A 19749-nucleotide genomic window follows, 5' to 3' on the forward strand; every position below is an offset into this window, starting at 1 on the left:
GCAGACCACCACCCTGAAGGCAAAGAGCAGCAGACCACCACCCTGAAGGCAAAGAGCAGCAGACCACCACCCTGAAGGCAAAGAGCAGCAGACCACCACCCTGAAGACAAAGAGCAGCAGACCACCACCCTGAAGGCAAAGAGCAGCAGACCACCACCCTGAAGACAAAGAGCAGCAGACCACCACCCTGAAGACAAAGAGCAGCAGACCACCACCCTGAGGGCAAAGAGCAGCAGACCACCACCCTGAAGGCAAAGAGCAGCAGACCACCACCCTGAAGACAAAGAGCAGCAGACCACCACCCTGAAGGCAAATAGCAGCAGACCACCACCCTGAAGGCAAAGAGCAGCAGACCACCACCCTGAAGGCAAAGAGCAGCAGACCACCACCCTGAAGGCAAAGAGCAGCAGACCACCACCCTGAAGGCAAAGAGCAGCAGACCACCACCCTGAAGGCAAAGAGCAGCAGACCACCACCCTGAAGACAAAGAGCAGCAGACCACCACCCTAAGGGCAAAGAGCAGCAGACCACCACCCTGAAGGCAAAGAGCAGCAGACCACCACCCTGAAGGCAAAGAGCAGCAGACCACCACCCTAAGGGCAAAGAGCAGCAGACCACCACCCTGAAGGCAAAGAGCAGCAGACCACCACCCTGAAGGCAAAGAGCAGCAGACCACCACCCTGAAGACAAAGAGCAGCAGACCACCACCCTGAAGACAAAGAGCAGCAGACCACCACCACCCTGAGGGCAAAGAGCAGCACAACCACCCTGAGGGCAAAGAGCACCAGACCACCACCCTCACACTAGAGCAGTGATTCCCAACCTGTGTGCCGCGGCACTTTAGTGTGCCGTTTGAAATGGCCAGGTGTGCCGTTTGATTTGAACAGAAGTAGCCTCGAGTCGGTACCCAGGCTTTTATTTTCGTTGAAAACGAAACGAAAACCCCGACCCTCCCCAGACAGCAATAGATACTGAAAACCCCGACCCTCCCCAGACAGCAATAGATACTGCAGGGCTCAGTGGGCTGCCATGCGGTCCGTTGTTGCAATTTGCATCATCATTGTTGTTGTTCCCATCCCCACCAGTCTAACGACCCTCGGCCAAATAAATGTGTGGCTTTGTTTACATGAGGAGATCACCTACTCGCCTGGCACGTACTGTATCAAAAAACACTGCTTGCTGCTCTGTGCATTCCTAACCTCGCGTCACCAGGCTTTCAGTGTGTTCCTGCTGGTGCGTTCACACGGGCAGTTGAAACGATGCAAAACGCGTTGTGAGTTGATCATGTGGAGCCTGCTTTTTGCTGGTGTGCAGTGGTGTCGATCTTTTAAGCTGACCTACAAGCCCACACTGTGTTGCAAAAGCGGCTGTGGTGGGCTTCGCCAGGGCAGACCTACATACAGCTGAACTGCACTGCATGACAGTAACGGCAGATGATTCACAACAATAAAGACAGAGAAGCAGAGTGGTCCTTCATGTTTCACGTTCGCTGTTGTCATACCGTAAATTCATAATTATATAAGTTTCTCAAACGCAACTTTAAAGTGAACTTTATGGAAACTTTAGGGAGAAGTCTTTCTTGCCTGGCTGCGGTGAACAAACACTTGTGATTCAACTTTGTTGATCATGCGTGACGTGATGGAAGCATTTGTGTTCGCATTGGTAGTTCAGGAAATAAAATCTATTAATATTACAAATATATTAGTATATTATATATATATATATATATATATATATATATATACAAATACATTAAGCTGTGTGTGTGTCTCTGTGGAAAAAGTATATACACATTAACTATATATATATATACACCCCCCCCCGCATCTAGGTGTGCCCTGGGATTTTTGGGCTATGAAAAGTGTGCCCTGGCAGAAAAAAGGTTGGGAAACACTGCACTAGAGGCCCGTGTCTTTCATGTCCCGTGTATGGCTGTGTTAAAGCTCATGGAGAAAAGTGAGTTGTGAAACAAAAACTCCTGCCTGGCTATTCGAATCAGGAAAGTCACATTGGGACATACTGTATATTAATCAATCTTTGTTAATATGAAATCATATTTTATGAAATATTCCTTGTCTATTGAAGCCATTGTGTCCACACACACACACACACACACACACACACACACACACACACACACACACACACACACACACACACACACACACACACACACACACACACTGACTCTGCCCATCTGTGCTCAGGTCTTTCATTACCCAGATAATGGTTTCCACACACACACACACACACACACACACACTCACTACACACACTCTAGCAGCATTGGAACAAGCACACACTCTTTACCTTTCGTCAGAAGCTTTTACATGGTGGCAGTGTCGCGGTACAAAGGCACAAATTAAATCCGAAACGTGGATGGCAGAAAATCCACCAAGGAATCCGACCTTTCGACTGCTTTGCACTTTGAATATATTTTCAAATCCCATAGTTAGAAACGGTGGGGCGTTGCCATAGGAACCGGACCAATGTTAAAAGCTTCCGTAGGCCTCAACCATTACATAGACAGAGTATACGTTGGGGTACGTATATATACGGACCTGGGATATGACGCCACCTAGCGTCGACGTCCGTATATATACGGACATGGGATATGACGCCACCTAGCGTCGACAACCGTATATATACGGACCTGGGATATGATGCCACCTAGCGTCGACAACCGTATATATACGGACCTGGGATATGACGCCACCTAGCGTCGACAACCGTATATATACGGACATGGGATATGACGCCACCTAGCGTCGACATCCATATATATACGGACCTGGGATATGACGCCACCTAGCGTCGACGTCCGTATATATACGGACCTGGGATATGACGCCATCTAGCGTCGACATCCATATATATACGAACCTGGGATATGACGCCACCTAGCGTCGACGTCCGTATATATACGGACATGGGATATGACGCCACCTAGCGTCGACATCCATATATATACGGACCTGGGATATGACGCCATCTAGCGTCGACATCCATATATATACGAACCTGGGATATGACGCCACCTAGCATCACATACATCCGTATATATACGTACTTGGGGAAAAAGCTCACCAATGACGCATTGTGAGCTTGTATAGATCGGCTATTTTCAAATGTCCGAAATGTATAGGGGAGAACGGAGTAAGATGAATCACCTTTTGCTTAAGTTGTCCTGGAAGCAAGGCAAAATGAGATGGCAGTAAAATCTAATGATCTACCCAGGATGTCTTCTATCAATTGAAATGATGAGTAAGCATCTATGACAAAGGGCCATGAAAATATGACATTTTTAAAAAAAGTGGTCAAGTGGCTCAATTTGCCCCAGGTAAATAGGTATGGGTAGGTCAAAATTTTACTTTGACCGACAAAAAACTGTTTTTTGTGTAAAATAATGTTTTCTACTTTCCCCATGTGCTTCTCAACTTCACAGCCAGGTGTAAATGATGGATGCTTACTAGATGTAAGGTCACATGGCAACACAGTTTTCTAGTTTTCTAGATAAAGGGGGTGGTTCAACTTACCCGCTGGCTCATCTTACCCCGTTCTCCCCTATAGAGCAATCAAAATGTACAAAGTAACTATAGTAACAAATGTTTTCAAATAATTGTAGTAATAATTGTAGTAAAAGTACAAAAGGCTACGCTGTTTGCTTTCTCCTGCTCATGGGTTTTGAGTGTAATGTAGCTCTCAGTAGCTTGTCAAGTCCACCCATCTGTTAATGATGCATTATTCTAGTAGCTTGTCAAGTCCACCCATCTGTTAATGATGCATTATTCTAGTAGCTTGTCAAGTCCACCCATCTGTTAATGATGCATTATTCTAGTAGCTTGTCAAGTCCACCCATCTGTTAATGATGCATTATTCTAGTTTGAGGCCATGTTTCACTTTAGGTTTTGTCTCTTAATTGGTACAGATTTGTCAAGTCTGTCATATTAACTGTAATGGTTGAAGAGCTGAGAGGGAAGGCCTGTTGTAACTCTCTTTCAAAATGTGCTTCAAAATAAATGGCATTATACTAGACCAGAATATCTGGCTTTAGTGACATCATCATCATCATTGAGTGGTGCAAACCACTCCAACAACTGGCTTTGTACCCGTGTTTGTTCGTACCAAAATAATGAGCATGGTTATTATGGTCACTGACATTACGTCAGACCACAGCTGATCAGGCTATATAAGACCTTGCACCACTCAGTTCACACGGTTGTGCTTTTTTTTTTACTATTAGTACTATTATAGTCATACTACTAGAGCGTTGCCCGTTGGGCCTACTTGGAACGATGCAAGTTGGAAATGGATGCACCACCCAGTTATTACAGATATTACCATATATGGAGTTCTTTGTCGGGCATGCCCAAACATGGAGTCTTTGCAGATGTCAGAACAACATTGTGATGTCAGAACAGGCCAGCTCCATATATAGAGATCTAGGGGTGATCAGGTGTGATCAATAATTGGCTAATTTGGGCCCTGACCATTATAGCCTGGGCAGGGGCTGTTGTGCCGGTGCTGGACAACCGGCTATCCGACGGACTCGACACCGGGCTCTGCACTGCACTATGGTGGCGTTGGAGACGTGTCCACTGCACTATGGTGGCGTTGGAGACGTGTCCACTGCACTATGGTGGCGTTGGAGACGTGTCCGTGGGGCGACACCGGGCACTGCACTGCACTATGGTGGCGTTGGAGACGTGTCCGTGGGGCAACACCGGGCACTGCACTGCACTATGGTGGCGTTGGAGACGTGTCCACTGCACTATGGTGGCGTTGGAGACGTGTCTGTGGGGCGACACCGGGCTCTGCACTGCACTATGGTGGTGTTGGAGACGTGTCTGTGGGGCGACACCGGGCTCTGCACTGCACTATGGTGGCGTTGGAGACGTGTCCGTGGGGCGAACGGTTTCCGAGTTACGTGGATTACAGACAAACTGTTTTTTTTTCCGGGTTGAAAGCTGCAAGGGCAGAGTGTGGACTGTGGAGGGAGCGAGTATTGGAATCTGGCATCTGTTTCTGTCTGTCTGTCCGTCCGTCCGTACGTCCGTCCGTTCCGTCCAACCCCCCCCCCAACCCGTCCGTCCGTCCGTCCGTCCGTCCATCTCTCTCTCTCTCTCTCTCTCTGTCATACTCCCCCCCCCCCTCCCGCCAGCAGCGGTTAGTGATTGGGATTGAGGCAGAGCAGACACAATCATGTCTACACTGTCACCCTCAAGGCCCCCTGCTTCATCTCAATAAGCCCCCCTGTCTGCGACCAGCCTCTGGAGGAGATGGGAAGAGCATCTGGGAGGGTGTGTGTGTGTGTGTGTGTGTGTGTGTGTGTGTGTGTGTGTGTGTGTGTGTGTGTGTGTGTGTGTGCGCGTGCGTGCGTGTGCGTGTGCGTGCGTGTTATACTGCTTTTGATGTTTGCACCCATATTTCACTGCGGGGCGATATGCACGTTCTCTCTCCTAGTCATTTTGCTCACGTGTAGTGGTTTTCAACCCTTTTCATATCAAGGCCCATTGTTTTGTTGAGCATTTGAGCCACGGAACCACCGTTTGATGCCACTCGGTGGCGCGCTATGAGCTTGTAGATCTGCTATTTTTCACCAAAAGGGGTTCCCGCCCAAAATGGGTTAAGACACGCATAATACTGCCCATAGTGTTCAATATTTTCCACGTCCATTTTATATTTTATATTGATAGGCCTACATGCCTTGTGGTTAGAATGTTTGCCCTGATACTGGGAGGTCGGGGTTCGATCCCCGGCCGGGTCATACCAAAGACTCTGAAAATGGGACCCAGTGCCTCCCTGCTTGACACTCAGCATCAAGGGTTGGATTGGGGGTAAGGCTCTGCGACATACTAGCGTCATGTCCAGGGGGTGTACTTGTACATCAAGCTGCCTCACGCTACAGAAACAGGAGATAGGCTCCTGTCCCTATGGGCCTCATGGCTCGGCAAGGCTACTTACATGCGGCGGTGGAAGTACATTTACTCCAGCACTGTATACTCGTTGTTTTTGGTAAGCTTCTTTTATACGCTTTTTGGGATGATATGAAATCTCTCCTCATTTCGCTGTGCCAGTTTTACACCATATTACGGCACCTAGCAGTCCGTGTGACGTTCGTCACTGCATTTTAAAAATAAATGTGAAAACGAACTGAAGGCTGAAAACTAAAAAAAAAAAAGAAATCCTTGGTGCTCACAGGAGATATATAAAAAGGTAACATCAAACAGGATCAAAACATGTGGACAAACAACAGACTATCCGGTCAGGGCTGGGAGAGTGAAAAACGACGAACGGCCCCTTGTGTCTGTCTCATTCCCTCTCCTCTCCATCTCCCTGCTTAGGGGAGAGGAGAGGGGAGGGCAGGGCAGGAGAGCTAGATGGATGATTGGAGATAATGATTGTGTTGTAGAATTAATTAACGCCTAGTATTAATGGACACTGCCACAACGTACGTACGTACGTGTGTGCGTGTGCGTGTGCTGTGTGGTGTGTGTGTGGTGTGCGTGTGCGGGCGAAATAACATTGGCAGCTATGGGCCAGGAGATGGAATCTTGTCCAACCATATATTATGCTAGCTTAGCAACGGCTGCTAAGATAGTATTGGACATTCGGTTCTGGTGGCAAGATTTAGCGAAAGGTCTATTCATGGCGGGGGGGGGGATTTAAAAGAGAGAAAGTCAGATGATATTTACACAAGATGGAGGTCGGGAGAAAAATACCCACAAGAGGGAGGGCGTGTCTTGAGGAAGGAGAAGAAAAGATTTAGATGAAAACAGTGAATGCATGCGAGATGACGCTAAAGACACAATTTACAATTTAGGCATTTTGCAGATGTTCTTAATCCAGAGCGATTTACATTAAAGGACCACTTCACCACTTTTCAACCTATCTTCATTATAATAGGTCCTCACTAATAATCATGAAAGAAATGGCGCAATTCTTTTCTACTCGGTTTGTGTCTCATGGGATGGTTGTGGGCAGTTCAGAAACCCGTCCACCAGTGACATCATCGATGGGGAATCCAAGCAAACTGCAAGCTTTCTAGTCCTGAAAAGTTGCAATGCGAAAATGGAAGCCATCGTTCTCACAATAATAAAAATCTAAAACTGCCCACAACCCTCCTATATGAGACACAGACTGAGTAGAAAAAAATGGTGCCATTTTATCATGATTATTAGTGAGGACCTCTTTATATGAAGATGGATTGAAAAGTGGTGAAGTGGTCCTTTAAGCAAGAACAAAGATGCATTTTCTCGCCCAGGGCGTCTGTGTGTTGTGAACGGCAGCAGAGCTGCTCGACTCTCACTGAGAGAGTTGAGAACACAACTGAAGGGAAGAACGAGACACAGAGGAGATGTCAGAGATCATCCTCCTCTGATGGAGGCTGTGACCGATGGAGTGTATACCCCCCCCCCCCCCCCCTCCTCTCTCTCTCACTATAAGACTCCCCTCCCCTTCAATCTCACCAAGCCCAGAAAGAGGGTATAGTAGTTGTTCAGAATGCACTGCAGAAACACAGAATGCATTGCACTGCATGCTACAGAAATACACTCCAGATCCTAATATCCTGGGTTGTTTGGTGGTCAGCCTGTCTTTATATGTTCCCCTCGGGGGTGGTTTCCACTTCAGAGAGATAGTCTTATGGTGTTATAGGAGAATATGAGCTCTCCATGTGCAGAGCTGTGGGAGGAGGATCTCTTCCTAAGCCCAGCTCGCTGCCTCAGTTCTTTGTTGCTGATGCTTTTAAGGCCAGAGGATATGAAGAGTGTTAGTCCAGAGGGGATATATATGGTTGATGGAATGTTTGGATGTTTCTCTGTAGTGGTGACAGTTTGTACTCAGTATGTCTCAACACTGTTTCATCCAATAGACATTTTTAACCCATTTTGACCTGAGATCAGATTCTAAAAATGTCTTCTACATCCTGACAGTTTTCTGAAGAAGCTATGTTTCTATGTCAGTCGTTCTTCGATTTTTCAAAAATAGCAGACCTACAAGCTCGGTGGCGCGCTATTAGCTTGTAGATCTGCTATTTTTCAATAGCTAAAGCATAACATAATGCTAACACCAAAAGGGGTTCCCGCCCCGGAATGGGTTAATCTAATACATGCATGGACGAAAAGGAGCAGGAAAAAGAAAGAAGAACACATGAATACCTGCCCCCCTATGTACTCTAAAAAGATGGCTGTGTTGAAACCATTGTTACATTTTCAGTCACGAGTCAGTCAGTGGATCAACACCAGCAGATAACATGGCCTAAATCATCACTGTGTTTTGTCATGACCAGAGTCTCAACACAACCATCTATTATTATATTTTACAGCACTGTGAGCTTCAGTATGTTGACAAGCTTCATGGAGATGCTAATTTTCCTTTCCAGCTCGATGTGGCACCATGCGTGTGTTCATGATGGATGAGTGAAAGAAGTCATTGTCATCCTGATGACAATCTGTGCATCTGCCTCAACCTGAGAGAACTCTGCACTATAAACGTGATATACACGCACGCACGCACGCACGCACGCGCATTGACCTGAGGGAACACAGCACTAAATGTGACTTATGTTCTCTCTCTCTCTCTCTCTCTCTCTCTCTCTCTCTCTCTCTCTCTCTCTCTCTCTCTCTCTCTCTCTCTCTCTCTCTCTCTCTCTCTCTCTCTCTCTCTCTCTCTCTCTCTCTCTCTCTCTCTCTCTCTCTCTCTCTCTCTCTCTCTCTCTCTCCCGTCATTGAGATGACCCTTCAGTAATCATCATCAACGGTGGTTTATGGTCTTCTGCCCACACTTTTGTCATTTACGATGGCTTTCTTGTCTATCTATCTGTGTGTGTGTGTGTGTGTGTGTGTGTGTGTGTGTGTGTGTGTGTGTGTGTGTGTAAACATGCATAAAGTACCGATGATTGCTTTACACTTTGCAAGCCTGTCATTAAGCATACCAGTGCTGTGGACAATAAAAATCAAATGTCCCAGAAAGGCACTTATGGCCTGCTGGGCACAGCGCTTCTAAACATTACTGCAAATCAAAACTGGCCCCTGTAAAACAAAGTTAACCCCTTTTGGGCGGGAACCTCTTTTGGTGTTTTAAACATTATGTTATAATTTAGCTATTGAAAAATAGCAGACCTACAAGCTCGTAGCGCGCCACTCGGTGGCGCGCTACGAGCTTGTAGGTCTGCTATTTTGAAAAATATTTATTTCAGAAAACTGGAGAATTTAGAAGATTTTTTTTTAATTTTGAGGTCAGGCCTAAATGGGTTAATATGTCCCCACCCACCACTTTTTTCCCCATACTGTACACGTTTATCCCTTTTTTCCTAAACTGTATTATGATTTATTTATTTTTCTTTCTTTTTTTCTTTCGTAGAAGTGCATTTTTGTACGTCTTAACGTTCAGATGAATTGAAAATGGAGGACCCTGATGTAAACAAGTCTTGTCTGATTTGTATGGTTTTACCCTCGTAGCATTTTTTGTATTGACTTTGTTTGAAATGTACCCATTGTACATACTGTGAATACAATTCTCAATCAATCAATCAATCAATACTATATATACTGTAAGTGACTATATATGGTGAGTAATTGGTCTTTCCTTTTAATTACCTCATATAAGTCTGAACAAGTCATATGTAGGCCTAAGTCTATACAGTATAAGTCACATATAAGTCTATATAAGTCATATATAAGTCTATATAGTCACATATAAGTCATTCCATATGTAGGAATGTAGGTGGGGGGGGGGGAGAGAGAGAGAGAGAGAGAGAGAGAGAGAGAGAGAGAGAGAGAGAGAGAGAGAGAGAGAGAGAGAGAGAGAGAGAGAGAGAGGATCCTGGTTACGGAGGATGGAGATTAGCATGGATTGGACAACAGCTGCGCTAACGAGAACATGAGATTAGACACGACCACAGAGTCGTGAGGGTGAGAGGTAGTGGTGGAACAACTACTCACATGTATGTATTACTTCAGTAAAAGTACCAATACTGCAATGTAGAAATACTCCATTACAAGTAAAAGTCCAGAATTCAAAATGTACTTGAGTAAAAGTACAAAAGTATTACTTTTTCCACCACTGGTTTAGTGCTCACTGTGTTGTGTAAAGCACTTTTAATGACCTTGTTTTTGAAATGTGCTATACAGATAAACATTAGCCTTATCTGTGTCCTCATGTATTTTCATAATATTAACACTGTGTGTGTGTGTGTGTGTGTGTGTGTGTGTGTGTGTGTGTGTGTGTGTGTGTGTGTGTGTGTGTGTGTGTGTGTGTGTGTGTGTGTGTGTGTGTGTGTGTGTGTGTGTGTGTGTGTGCGTGCGTGCGTGCGTGCGTGCGTGCGTGCGTGCGTGCGTGCGTGCGTGCGTGCGTGCGTGCGTGCGTGCGTGCGTGCGTGTGCGTCTCAACAGATGGAAGCCCCTACACGTGGTGGGTCGGTCGGGGCAGTGAGAAACACTTCTACTGGGGGGGTTCCGGGCCGGGCGTCCAGAAATGTGCCTGTGGCATCGACAGGAACTGTACGGAGCCCAAATATGACTGTAACTGTGACGCCGACCTCAACACATGGTGAGTCTAAGGTGGGGATTCACACTGTGGTCCCGGATGTGCACTCGGGACCACTTGGCAGATGTTGTGGTTTAGTGTGAATGCTGCGTACCGTTCCCGGGAGCGGATCCCCCCACCGTTCCCGGGAGCGGATCCCCCCAACCGTTCCCGGGACCGCATCGGGAGCAATTGAAGTGTACTCGGATACGGATCGCTGCAACGCGAAAGCATTGAATACAATTGAATGAAGTGTACTCGGATACGGATCGCTGCAATGTGAAATTCTGCAAAAATGTCTTCTAAATCATTATGTCTATGTTTGTATATCAGTGGTTCTCAAATGTTTTCATGTCAAGGAGCCCCACAACTGAATGTATTTGGCCGCCGACCTACATCTCAAACTGTTGTGTTCCAGGAGCAAAGATACCAGTTAAAAATGTTTGCCGTGAAAGAATAAAATAATATTCAAAGATTTGCACACGTTTTCAAAAATGGCAGTTTTTCAACAACTATAACGTTTAAAATAAATAATGGTTCAATGTGGTTAAAAGCGACACAGATGTGTTACCGTCCTTAATGTGTTAAGAGAAAAGAGTCTTCACACCATTCCTGTTCTGACCACAAGACATAGTGCTACTGACCACAAGACGTGGTGCTACTGACCACAAGACATGGTGCTACTGACCACAAGACATGGTGCTACTGACCACAAGACATGGTGCTACTGACCACAAGACATGGTGCTACTGACCACAAGACATGGTGCTACTGACCACAAGACATAGTGCTACTGACCACAAGACATAGTGCTACTGACCACAAGACATAGTGCTACTGACCACAAGACATGGTGCTACTGACCACAAGACATGGTGCTACTGACCACAAGACATGGTGCTACTGACCACAAGACATGGTGCTACTGACCACAAGACATGGTGCTACTGACCACAAGACATGGTGCTACTGACCACAAGACATAGTGCTACTGACCACAAGACATAGTGCTACTGACCACAAGACATAGTGCTACTGACCACAAGACATAGTGCTACTGACCACAAGACATGGTGCTACTGACCACAAGACATGGTGCTACTGACCACAAGACATGGTGCTACTGACCACAAGACATAGTGCTACTGACCACAAGACATGGTGCTACTGACCACAAGACATGGTGCTACTGACCACAAGACATAGTGCTACTGACCACAAGACATGGCGAGTGTAAAGGCCCAGTTCATAGTCCAGTTTTGGGTGAAGAGGTGACCACAGAGAGATGTGTTGTGTGAGAGGTGACCACAGAGAGATGTGTACAAACAGAGAGATGTGTTGTGTGAGCGGTGACCACAGAGAGATGTGTTGTGTGAGAGGTGACCACAGAGAGATGTGTTGTGTGAGAGGTGACCACAGAGAGATGTGTTGTGTGAGCGGTGACCACAGAGAGATGTGTTGTGTGAGAGGTGACCACAGAGAGATGTGTTGTGTGAGAGGTGACCACAGAGAGATGTGTTGTGTGAGAGGTGACCACAGAGAGATGTGTTGTGTGAGAGGTGACCACAGAGAGATGTGTTGTGTGAGAGGTGACCACAGAGAGATGTGTTGTGTGAGAGGTGACCACAGAGAGATGTGTTGTGTGAGAGGTGACCACAGAGAGATGTGTTGTGTGAGAGGTGACCACAGAGAGATGTGTTGTGTGAGAGGTGACCACAGAGAGATGTGTTGTGTGAGAGGTGACCACAGAGAGATGTGTTGTGTGAGAGGTGACCACAGAGAGATGTGTTGTGTGAGAGGTGACCACAGAGAGATGTGTTGTGTGAGAGGTGACCACAGAGAGATGTGTTGTGTGAGAGGTGACCACAGAGAGATGTGTTGTGTGAGAGGTGACCACAGAGAGATGTGTACAAACAGAGAGATGTGTTGTGTGAGCGGTGCGACCACCGCGGCTCAGCGATAGTCTCCATTCAACGTGCCGGCGGTATCTCTACTGAAATGCTGTCGGTTTGTCTTGCCTGAGTGGATGGCGATCCGTGTTTTCAGTCAGCTTAAATTAACATTCCTGTGCATCTCTAAAACACACACGTTAGATGTTGAGGAAAGTGTTTCTTTGTATTATAGAGCGTCGCAGTCCCGCCTCCTACTCTGGACCAGGAAATGAAACCCAATGCATTATTCTCATAGACATTTCTTAAAGTATTTATTTAAAGACAAAGCCAACTCGAGTCGTGACAACTCATGACAACACAAACAATATTTTGGACCAAACAAATAATTACAAAGAAGAAAAACAACAAAAAAAGTGTTGTAACCTGCCGTTTTTTTCTTCTTTCTAATTATTTGTTTGGTCCAAAATATTGTTTGTGTTGTCATGAGTTGTCACGACTCGAGTTGGCTTTGTCCGCGGCGTAACCGTCTTTAAATAAATACTTTAAGAAATGTCTATGAGAATAATGCATTGGGTTTCATTTCCTGGTCCAGGGTAGGAGGCGGGACTGCGACGCTCTATATTCTTGGCATCTTCAACAGACAAGAATTCAAAATAAAGCAGATACATTTCTCCGTCATGCATGTTACCACCACTGTCTGCATGTTCGCATGCAACAACTTTCTGCTGAGTACATGAATGAATGAATGAATGAACAAAAACAAATGGACGCTCATTTGTAACGAGTAACGCAGCGTGTTTTGGCCGAATAAATGGGTATAATAATATGACTGTTTTGGCAGAGTAATTTGTTATACTACTCATTACTGGGAAAAGTAATACTATTACAGTAATATATTACTGGTAACTCGTTCCTGCGCAACACTGACTATGAATAGGCCTTAACTATGACACATGCACGCACGCAGGCACACACAGCACACACACTTGCTATAATTGTCTTCATGCAACAGCCTCGTTCGTGTTCATTTTCATAAAAGTGTGATAAATGATGCAGCATGTAAATAAAATATAACCCTCAGATGCATTTTGAACACAAGAGTCCTGCAATAACTCGGATCAGATCTGTGTGCTTGTGCGTGTGTGCGTGCGTGTGTGCGTGCGTGTGTGCGTGCGTGCGTGCGTGCGTGCGTGTGTGCGCACACATAATCTTTACCTAATGACTTCCTTGAGGCCATCCATCCACCCGACAATCGATCCCAGCATGAATTTCAAAAACGCTTTCCTTCATTTTTAGAACATCCCAGCGTTCAGTCAGTCCATTTCTCTCCAGGGACAGAGGATTATACTGTTGGATGAATAATTGATACGTTGTTTAACCTGCCATCACATCTTTACTGTATGTCTTCACAGTTCAATGTATTGTCTTTACACATCTAAATTATACACTAGACATTACACTGTGTACAGTAGACACTTTGCAGATCTACAAGCTCATAGCGCGCCACCGAGTGTCGCGCTACAAGCTTGTAGGTCTGCTATTTTTGAAAAATCGTGAAAATATTTATTTCAGAAAACTGGATGATTTAGAATCATTTTTTTAAATGTTGAGGTCAGGCCTAAATGGGTAATGAAATGTCCAATATTTTATTTCCACCCAAACAGAATATTCCTCCCGAGCTTCTCTCAGCTATAGGATCCTCTTGAAAATAATATACTGGCTTTCCCAACACCAATAAAAAATACTAAATTCACGATTGTGTTACATTCTGTTACGGTCAAAAGCCTTGTTCTACTCCTGCTGTTGCATCAGCTCAACTCACTTTCCCGGTGTCACTGGTCATTGTCACATGTGCAGTAGATCTTATAACGCTCAAAACATAATACAGAGTATGAATTTGCAAGCTGGAATGTATAGTTGCTCTGGCCTCTGTCCTACTGCCACCTACTGTCCACTGTTTTTTTTTCACCCACTGTGTAATACAATAGTATTACACAGTGGGTGAAAAAAAAACACACCCCTTAAGACTAAACCCCACCCATCAGAGGTGTGGCTTCCAGAGGTACCTTTCACCTGAAAGGTTTTGAAAGGTACCTATAGATGTCAGCGAGGAACATACCAACAGAACTGGACTGTAGACATGTATCAAAAATATTGCAATAAACAACACCTAAATTAGTAAACAAAACACTATAAGAATATGCAAATAATACTACTACTAACAGTGGTATGCACATGACATGACATTTAGAGGGGCAGGTGCTCAAGTGAAAAAAGGGCACCTTGTGCAGTGCGGTCGGTTGCCTTAATAGTGTAAGATTTATAGATTCTAGGCCCTAAATAATATATTAGAAGCTTTTTATCAAGAATTGATCAATGTCACCATGGTCCACATACTGTACAGTGTACACTGTACAAAAATAAGGGAAAAAGGGCACATTGCTGTCCAGGGGGAAAAGGGCAGGTGCTCTAGCACCCCCTAGTAGTGTCTATCTGTGCACGCCACTGACTACTACTAGGCCTACTAATAATAATAATAATAAAACTGTCACCTTGTTGTAACACAATCATAATAAACCAAAACCACAATCATATTGCAAATCACTCAAAATGTGTTTTAGGTCTGTTTTGGCTCCGACACTATGATTACACTCCCTGTACATGTTCACCAGTGTTGATGTTGACAGCACATTGTAATTTACTTTTAGTCACAGTCTTCTGAGTAAAATTTCGAGTTTTTTTGTCATCATTTTAGACATCTGAAAGTGTCCGCCCTGAAACTGGGAAGTCGGGGTTCGATCCCCGGCCGGGTCATACCAAAGACTGTAAAAAATGGGACCCAATGCCTCCCTGCTTGACACTCAGCATCAAAGGGTTGGATTGGGGGTCAAATCTACTAATCAAATGATTCCCGAGCGCGGCGCACGCTGCAGCTCACCGCTCCTTGGCTGCGGCTCACCGCTCCAAGAGATGGGTCAAATGCGGAGAACAAATTTCACTGCGGTAACGTGTGTGACAAATCGTACGACTTTGACTTTGATTTAGTCGACTAAAATCTATTTTGGCGGTCGGTGATGGCGTCATAATGCTGAAAATAGCCGATCTGGTAGATCTGCCATTTTCATATGCAACCAAGTGTAAAATGACTTTCTAAAACGGTTAGTCTCAATACTTGATTCTGATTGGCTGGTTACCGTCACGTGACCGTTGTAAATCTCACCGATAATCCACACCTTCAATCACTTTATATCATTCCCAGCTGATCCCGCAGCTCTGTAGCTGTCTGGGGAAGGGGAGCACTTGATTTTCTTACAAGTCCATGCCGTGCGGGCATGTAAGAAAGCACCGAAGCATCTAAGCATATGACTGTGAATGTGTAGCTCCGGGCGGCCTCGTGAAGACATCAAGCGCCTCCTATTCCCCGTCACACTGGCTGACTAAAAACAAGGCAGTGTGTGGCTCGCTCTGGTGGGCTGCATGGATCGAGATGGATCGAGACACTCGCTACACTCGTGTCTCACCACGCCTCTCACCCATTGTAAAATCCACGGTAACCTGAGACCTCTTGTGGTTTAATTGCTTTAATTCTGTCTGGTTCAGGAGAGAGGACTCTGGCCTGCTGCTGTACAAGGACCACCTGCCCGTCATCCAGGTTGCCGTGGGCGACACCAATCGGCCGGGCTCGGAGGCGGAGCTAACCGTGGGCCCGCTGCGTTGCCAGGGAGACGGTGAGCGCTATGTGTAAACGCACGCACGCACGCACGCACGCAATATCTATCAGAGATAAAAGCACACAGGACTCGGAGTCAGCGCTGCGTTATACATCCTCATCCCGATTTTGATGAAAAAAACGCATTCAGTTGTACTTTATTTTTCTCTTTCTCCTTATCTTTGAGCACACACGCACATGCACATGCACACGCACACACACACATTTTAACAATGTATTTATGCCCACACAAAGGAAATTGCATAAGGACAAAACATAGTTCAGGTGCAGCAAAGTTGCATCAACAAATTCAAGGCATATTATGTCCCCAGTCGGGGTGCATACTTAGTTTAGACTATAGTCATTGGTTAGACATGGGTTAAGGTTAGGTTTAGGTGTGCTGCCCCGTGGGAGGTTAGGGTTAGGGTGAGGGTTTGAGATAGGTTGTAGTTGAAGGACTAATGACTGGTCTAACCAATGACTAGTCTAAACTAAGTATAAGTACTGCACCCCGTCAGTCACGATACAACAAACATGTCATGTCACCCAGCATTCCATGGGCACAAGTAGTGTAGGCATCCAACCAGTCCGCGGGCAAGTCCCAGGCTGGACCACCAGAGGAAACAATGTCCCATACAGTCCACTCCTGCATCGCCGCCCAGTTTCATATCCCATGGGCCCAGAATCCACCCACTGTTGTTCCGACAGCCGACGGACACACCGCTAGAAGGCCAGGTCCAACGCCCGGCGTCCGACGCCTGTATACTGTGCACTCTGTGCACATCGAAAAGCAAGTGATTAGAAAACAAACTGTGATGTGTCTTCTTTTATATGCCTGAACCGATTATATGATACAGGTCTCAATGGTTCATAAATAATGTTTGTTATATGAGCTGGTCCAGCTTCCTCCGCTTCCTTCCACACATTCATTAATTCATTCAGACAGACATACATTGGCTTAATTATGTATGATATGATGTAATGTCCAGTGCGAGATTTGGCTCCCATGAAAGTGTCATGGAGCAGCACAGTCACGTGACCATGACACTTCCTTGTATCTGTCAAGGTTAATTAAAAAATCACACCCGTGTGAACTGAGTGGTGCAACTCCCCTCTCCCCTCCCCCCTACTCTCTCTCTCCCTCTCTCTCATTAGCAGGCAACAGTGCAGCACTATCTCTCTCTCTCTGTTTCTGGCACAACAGCGCCCCTACTGGTACTCATTGGTACTCGTGCTCATAGTCACATTGCTGTTCCTTGGAGTGCCACTCAAAAAATAAACTAGGTAGACTCGTCTTCTGATGTGATGATTTGTGACCATGAAGTTGATTCACCTGGAGTTTTTGTCCGATGTGAGGTATTATATAAGGTAAGGTATTATATACCCTGATCAGCTCTGATCTGACGTAATGAAATCACACCTGGATGTGATTTCACAACTGGCTTTTTTTGTGCAGAGAAAATGACCACGGTTGCTACGGTCATCCAGTTCACCCGGGTGTGATTTAATTACGTCAGAAATTATTTTGAACATAGCAACCATGGTCATTTTTTTATGCACACAAAAGCCAGTTGTAGGAGTGGTTTACACCACTCAAAAAAGCCAGTTGTAGGAGTGGTTTACACCACTCAAAAAGGTTAGGAAGCGAAGACTGTACGGTGGACTCCATTTTGCTCCCTGGAAGGAAGGAAAGGAACATGCACAATTGAGACCAAGAAGCTGAACGTGGAAGTGATGGCTGCATAGAGCTCATTGAAGTGATGGCTGCATAGAGCCCACATTGCGCATGTTTCTTTCCTTCCAGGGAGCAACAAGTCCACCGCACGGTCTTCGCTTCCTAACCTTATTTAATTAACCTTGGGATCTGTCCAGGGCATAGAACATGACAAAACAGCTGCTCAGCGGTGTCACAGCCATTATGCCTCCCCCCCTCCCCCCCCATCAACAAGCTGGTGTCACAGTCATTATGGTCCCCCTCATCACATAGAGCTGCCTGTCATCTAAAGTAACTATGATTTAATGTGTGTGTGTGTGTGTGTGTGTGTGTGTGTGTGTGTGTGTGTGTGTGTGTGTGTGTGTGTGTGTGTGTGTGTGTGCGCGCGCATGAGTGAGTGCATGCAGAGAGAGAGAGAGCGGGGGGGGGGGGGCTGCTAGAGTATGTCAGGTGTTATTAATAGAGATGAATCTTTCTGTCAGCTGCACGAGCCATATTACTTCGTCTTCATCTAACAACCATTGGACTGCAGAGAGAGAGAGAGAGAGAGAGCGAGAGCGAGAGAGAGAGAGAGAGAGAGAGAGAGAGAGAGAGAGAGAGAGAGAGAGAGAGAGAGAGAGAGACTGAACTAATTTGTTTCCCACAGTAAAGTACATTAAAACATATAGAATATATTATCTGCCGTGTAACAAAGGTAACACTGTTACTATGCTATGCGAGGCTATAAGTAGTCTCGCGTTGCCAGACAACTACTCTACAATCTCAGAATGCTATATGGGCCATTCTACCAAATTGGTTCAAATTCAGAGTTGGAAATTGTGTGAAATCTGTATGCTATTTTGGAAAAACTTTTACCATATTCATCTTGCACCAGATCTAAGGGACACATATTTAGTAGACGCACGTCCCACTGGGAGGAGACCCCCGGGGGCAGACCAAGGCGCAGTTGGAGGAAACACATCAACTCACTGGTTTCGGTAGTGACCACAGCAGTGTCTTTACAATGCGGTGCCATAGTCACTTAACTATTTTGCTAAATATTAACTCATAAGATGCTTTACATTTGCTCAAGCTACTACTAAACTACTAGAATTACTAGAATTAAGTACATTAAAAAGCATAAACATCCAATTTTGTCTGTTTCGGTAGTGACAATTTTATCTAGTTTTTAGCTTAACTCTACAATGCTAGGCAAAAAATGGCTTAGAAAAACAGCTTTGAACTGATGTAAATGGATAGACAAAATTGTTTATAATTTTTTAGAAATGATGTGTTTCGGTAGTGACACTCCTTAAAACCACACACTGATTTTCAGACTTTGGAAGACATGCATTTCAGACTGAAGTAAACTAGCTACTCATCATGATTTGGTCATGATGAACATGAAGTCTATGTCACTTTTTGGTGAGAGTGTGGGGGTGTGGCTTAAACCAGGCTCCATCTATGGACTTAAAGGGTAAGACCACTTTTTTAGAGGTTTGGGTTGTTTTCTTACCTTATTATGGTCAAACTAGTCCAGTCCAGGAGTTATTTCGCTCCATAGTGCAGTTTTACAGAAAATAGCGTTATAAAAATACCAGCCCATTGACTTACATTGTACACTGAAACAGCTCTCAAAATCACTCTTTTAGTTCGTAAACAAACACAAACAAAGTTGTTTCAGACAATATAGAGCAACACCAAACCTCATGTGGTTTTTTTTTTTCATAAAAATGTTAACTTCCTGTTGATTTGTCCATTTTTATTCAGAAGAAAACCCGGACTGGATCCATGGATCCGGATCCAGATCTTCATATAGTAAAATCAACAGGAAGTTAACATTTTTATGAAAAAAAAAAACCACATGAGGTTTGGTGTTGCTCTATATTGTCTGAAACAACTTTGTTTGTGTTTGTTTACGAACTAAA

At 45.2% G+C, this 19749-nt stretch overlaps 1 protein-coding gene across 1 annotated transcript in view; it reads left to right on the forward strand.

Moving 5' to 3' along the window:
* LOC306912631 (contactin-associated protein-like 2) overlaps nucleotides 1-19749 on the forward strand; it is a gene marked incomplete at its 3' end in the record, with an annotated part of 274755 nt that overhangs the window by 106601 nt on the left and 148405 nt on the right. Inside the window, exons 15-16 of the mRNA XM_079489000.1 lie at nucleotides 10395-10551; nucleotides 16020-16147. Of these exons, the coding sequence (XP_079345126.1) occupies nucleotides 10395-10551; nucleotides 16020-16147 (285 nt within the window). The remainder of the gene's footprint in view (nucleotides 1-10394; nucleotides 10552-16019; nucleotides 16148-19749) is intronic.

The sequence above is a fragment of the Electrona antarctica genome (genome assembly GCF_951216825.1).
Source record: "Electrona antarctica genome assembly, chromosome: 20".
Classification (NCBI taxonomy): domain Eukaryota; kingdom Metazoa; phylum Chordata; class Actinopteri; order Myctophiformes; family Myctophidae; genus Electrona; species Electrona antarctica.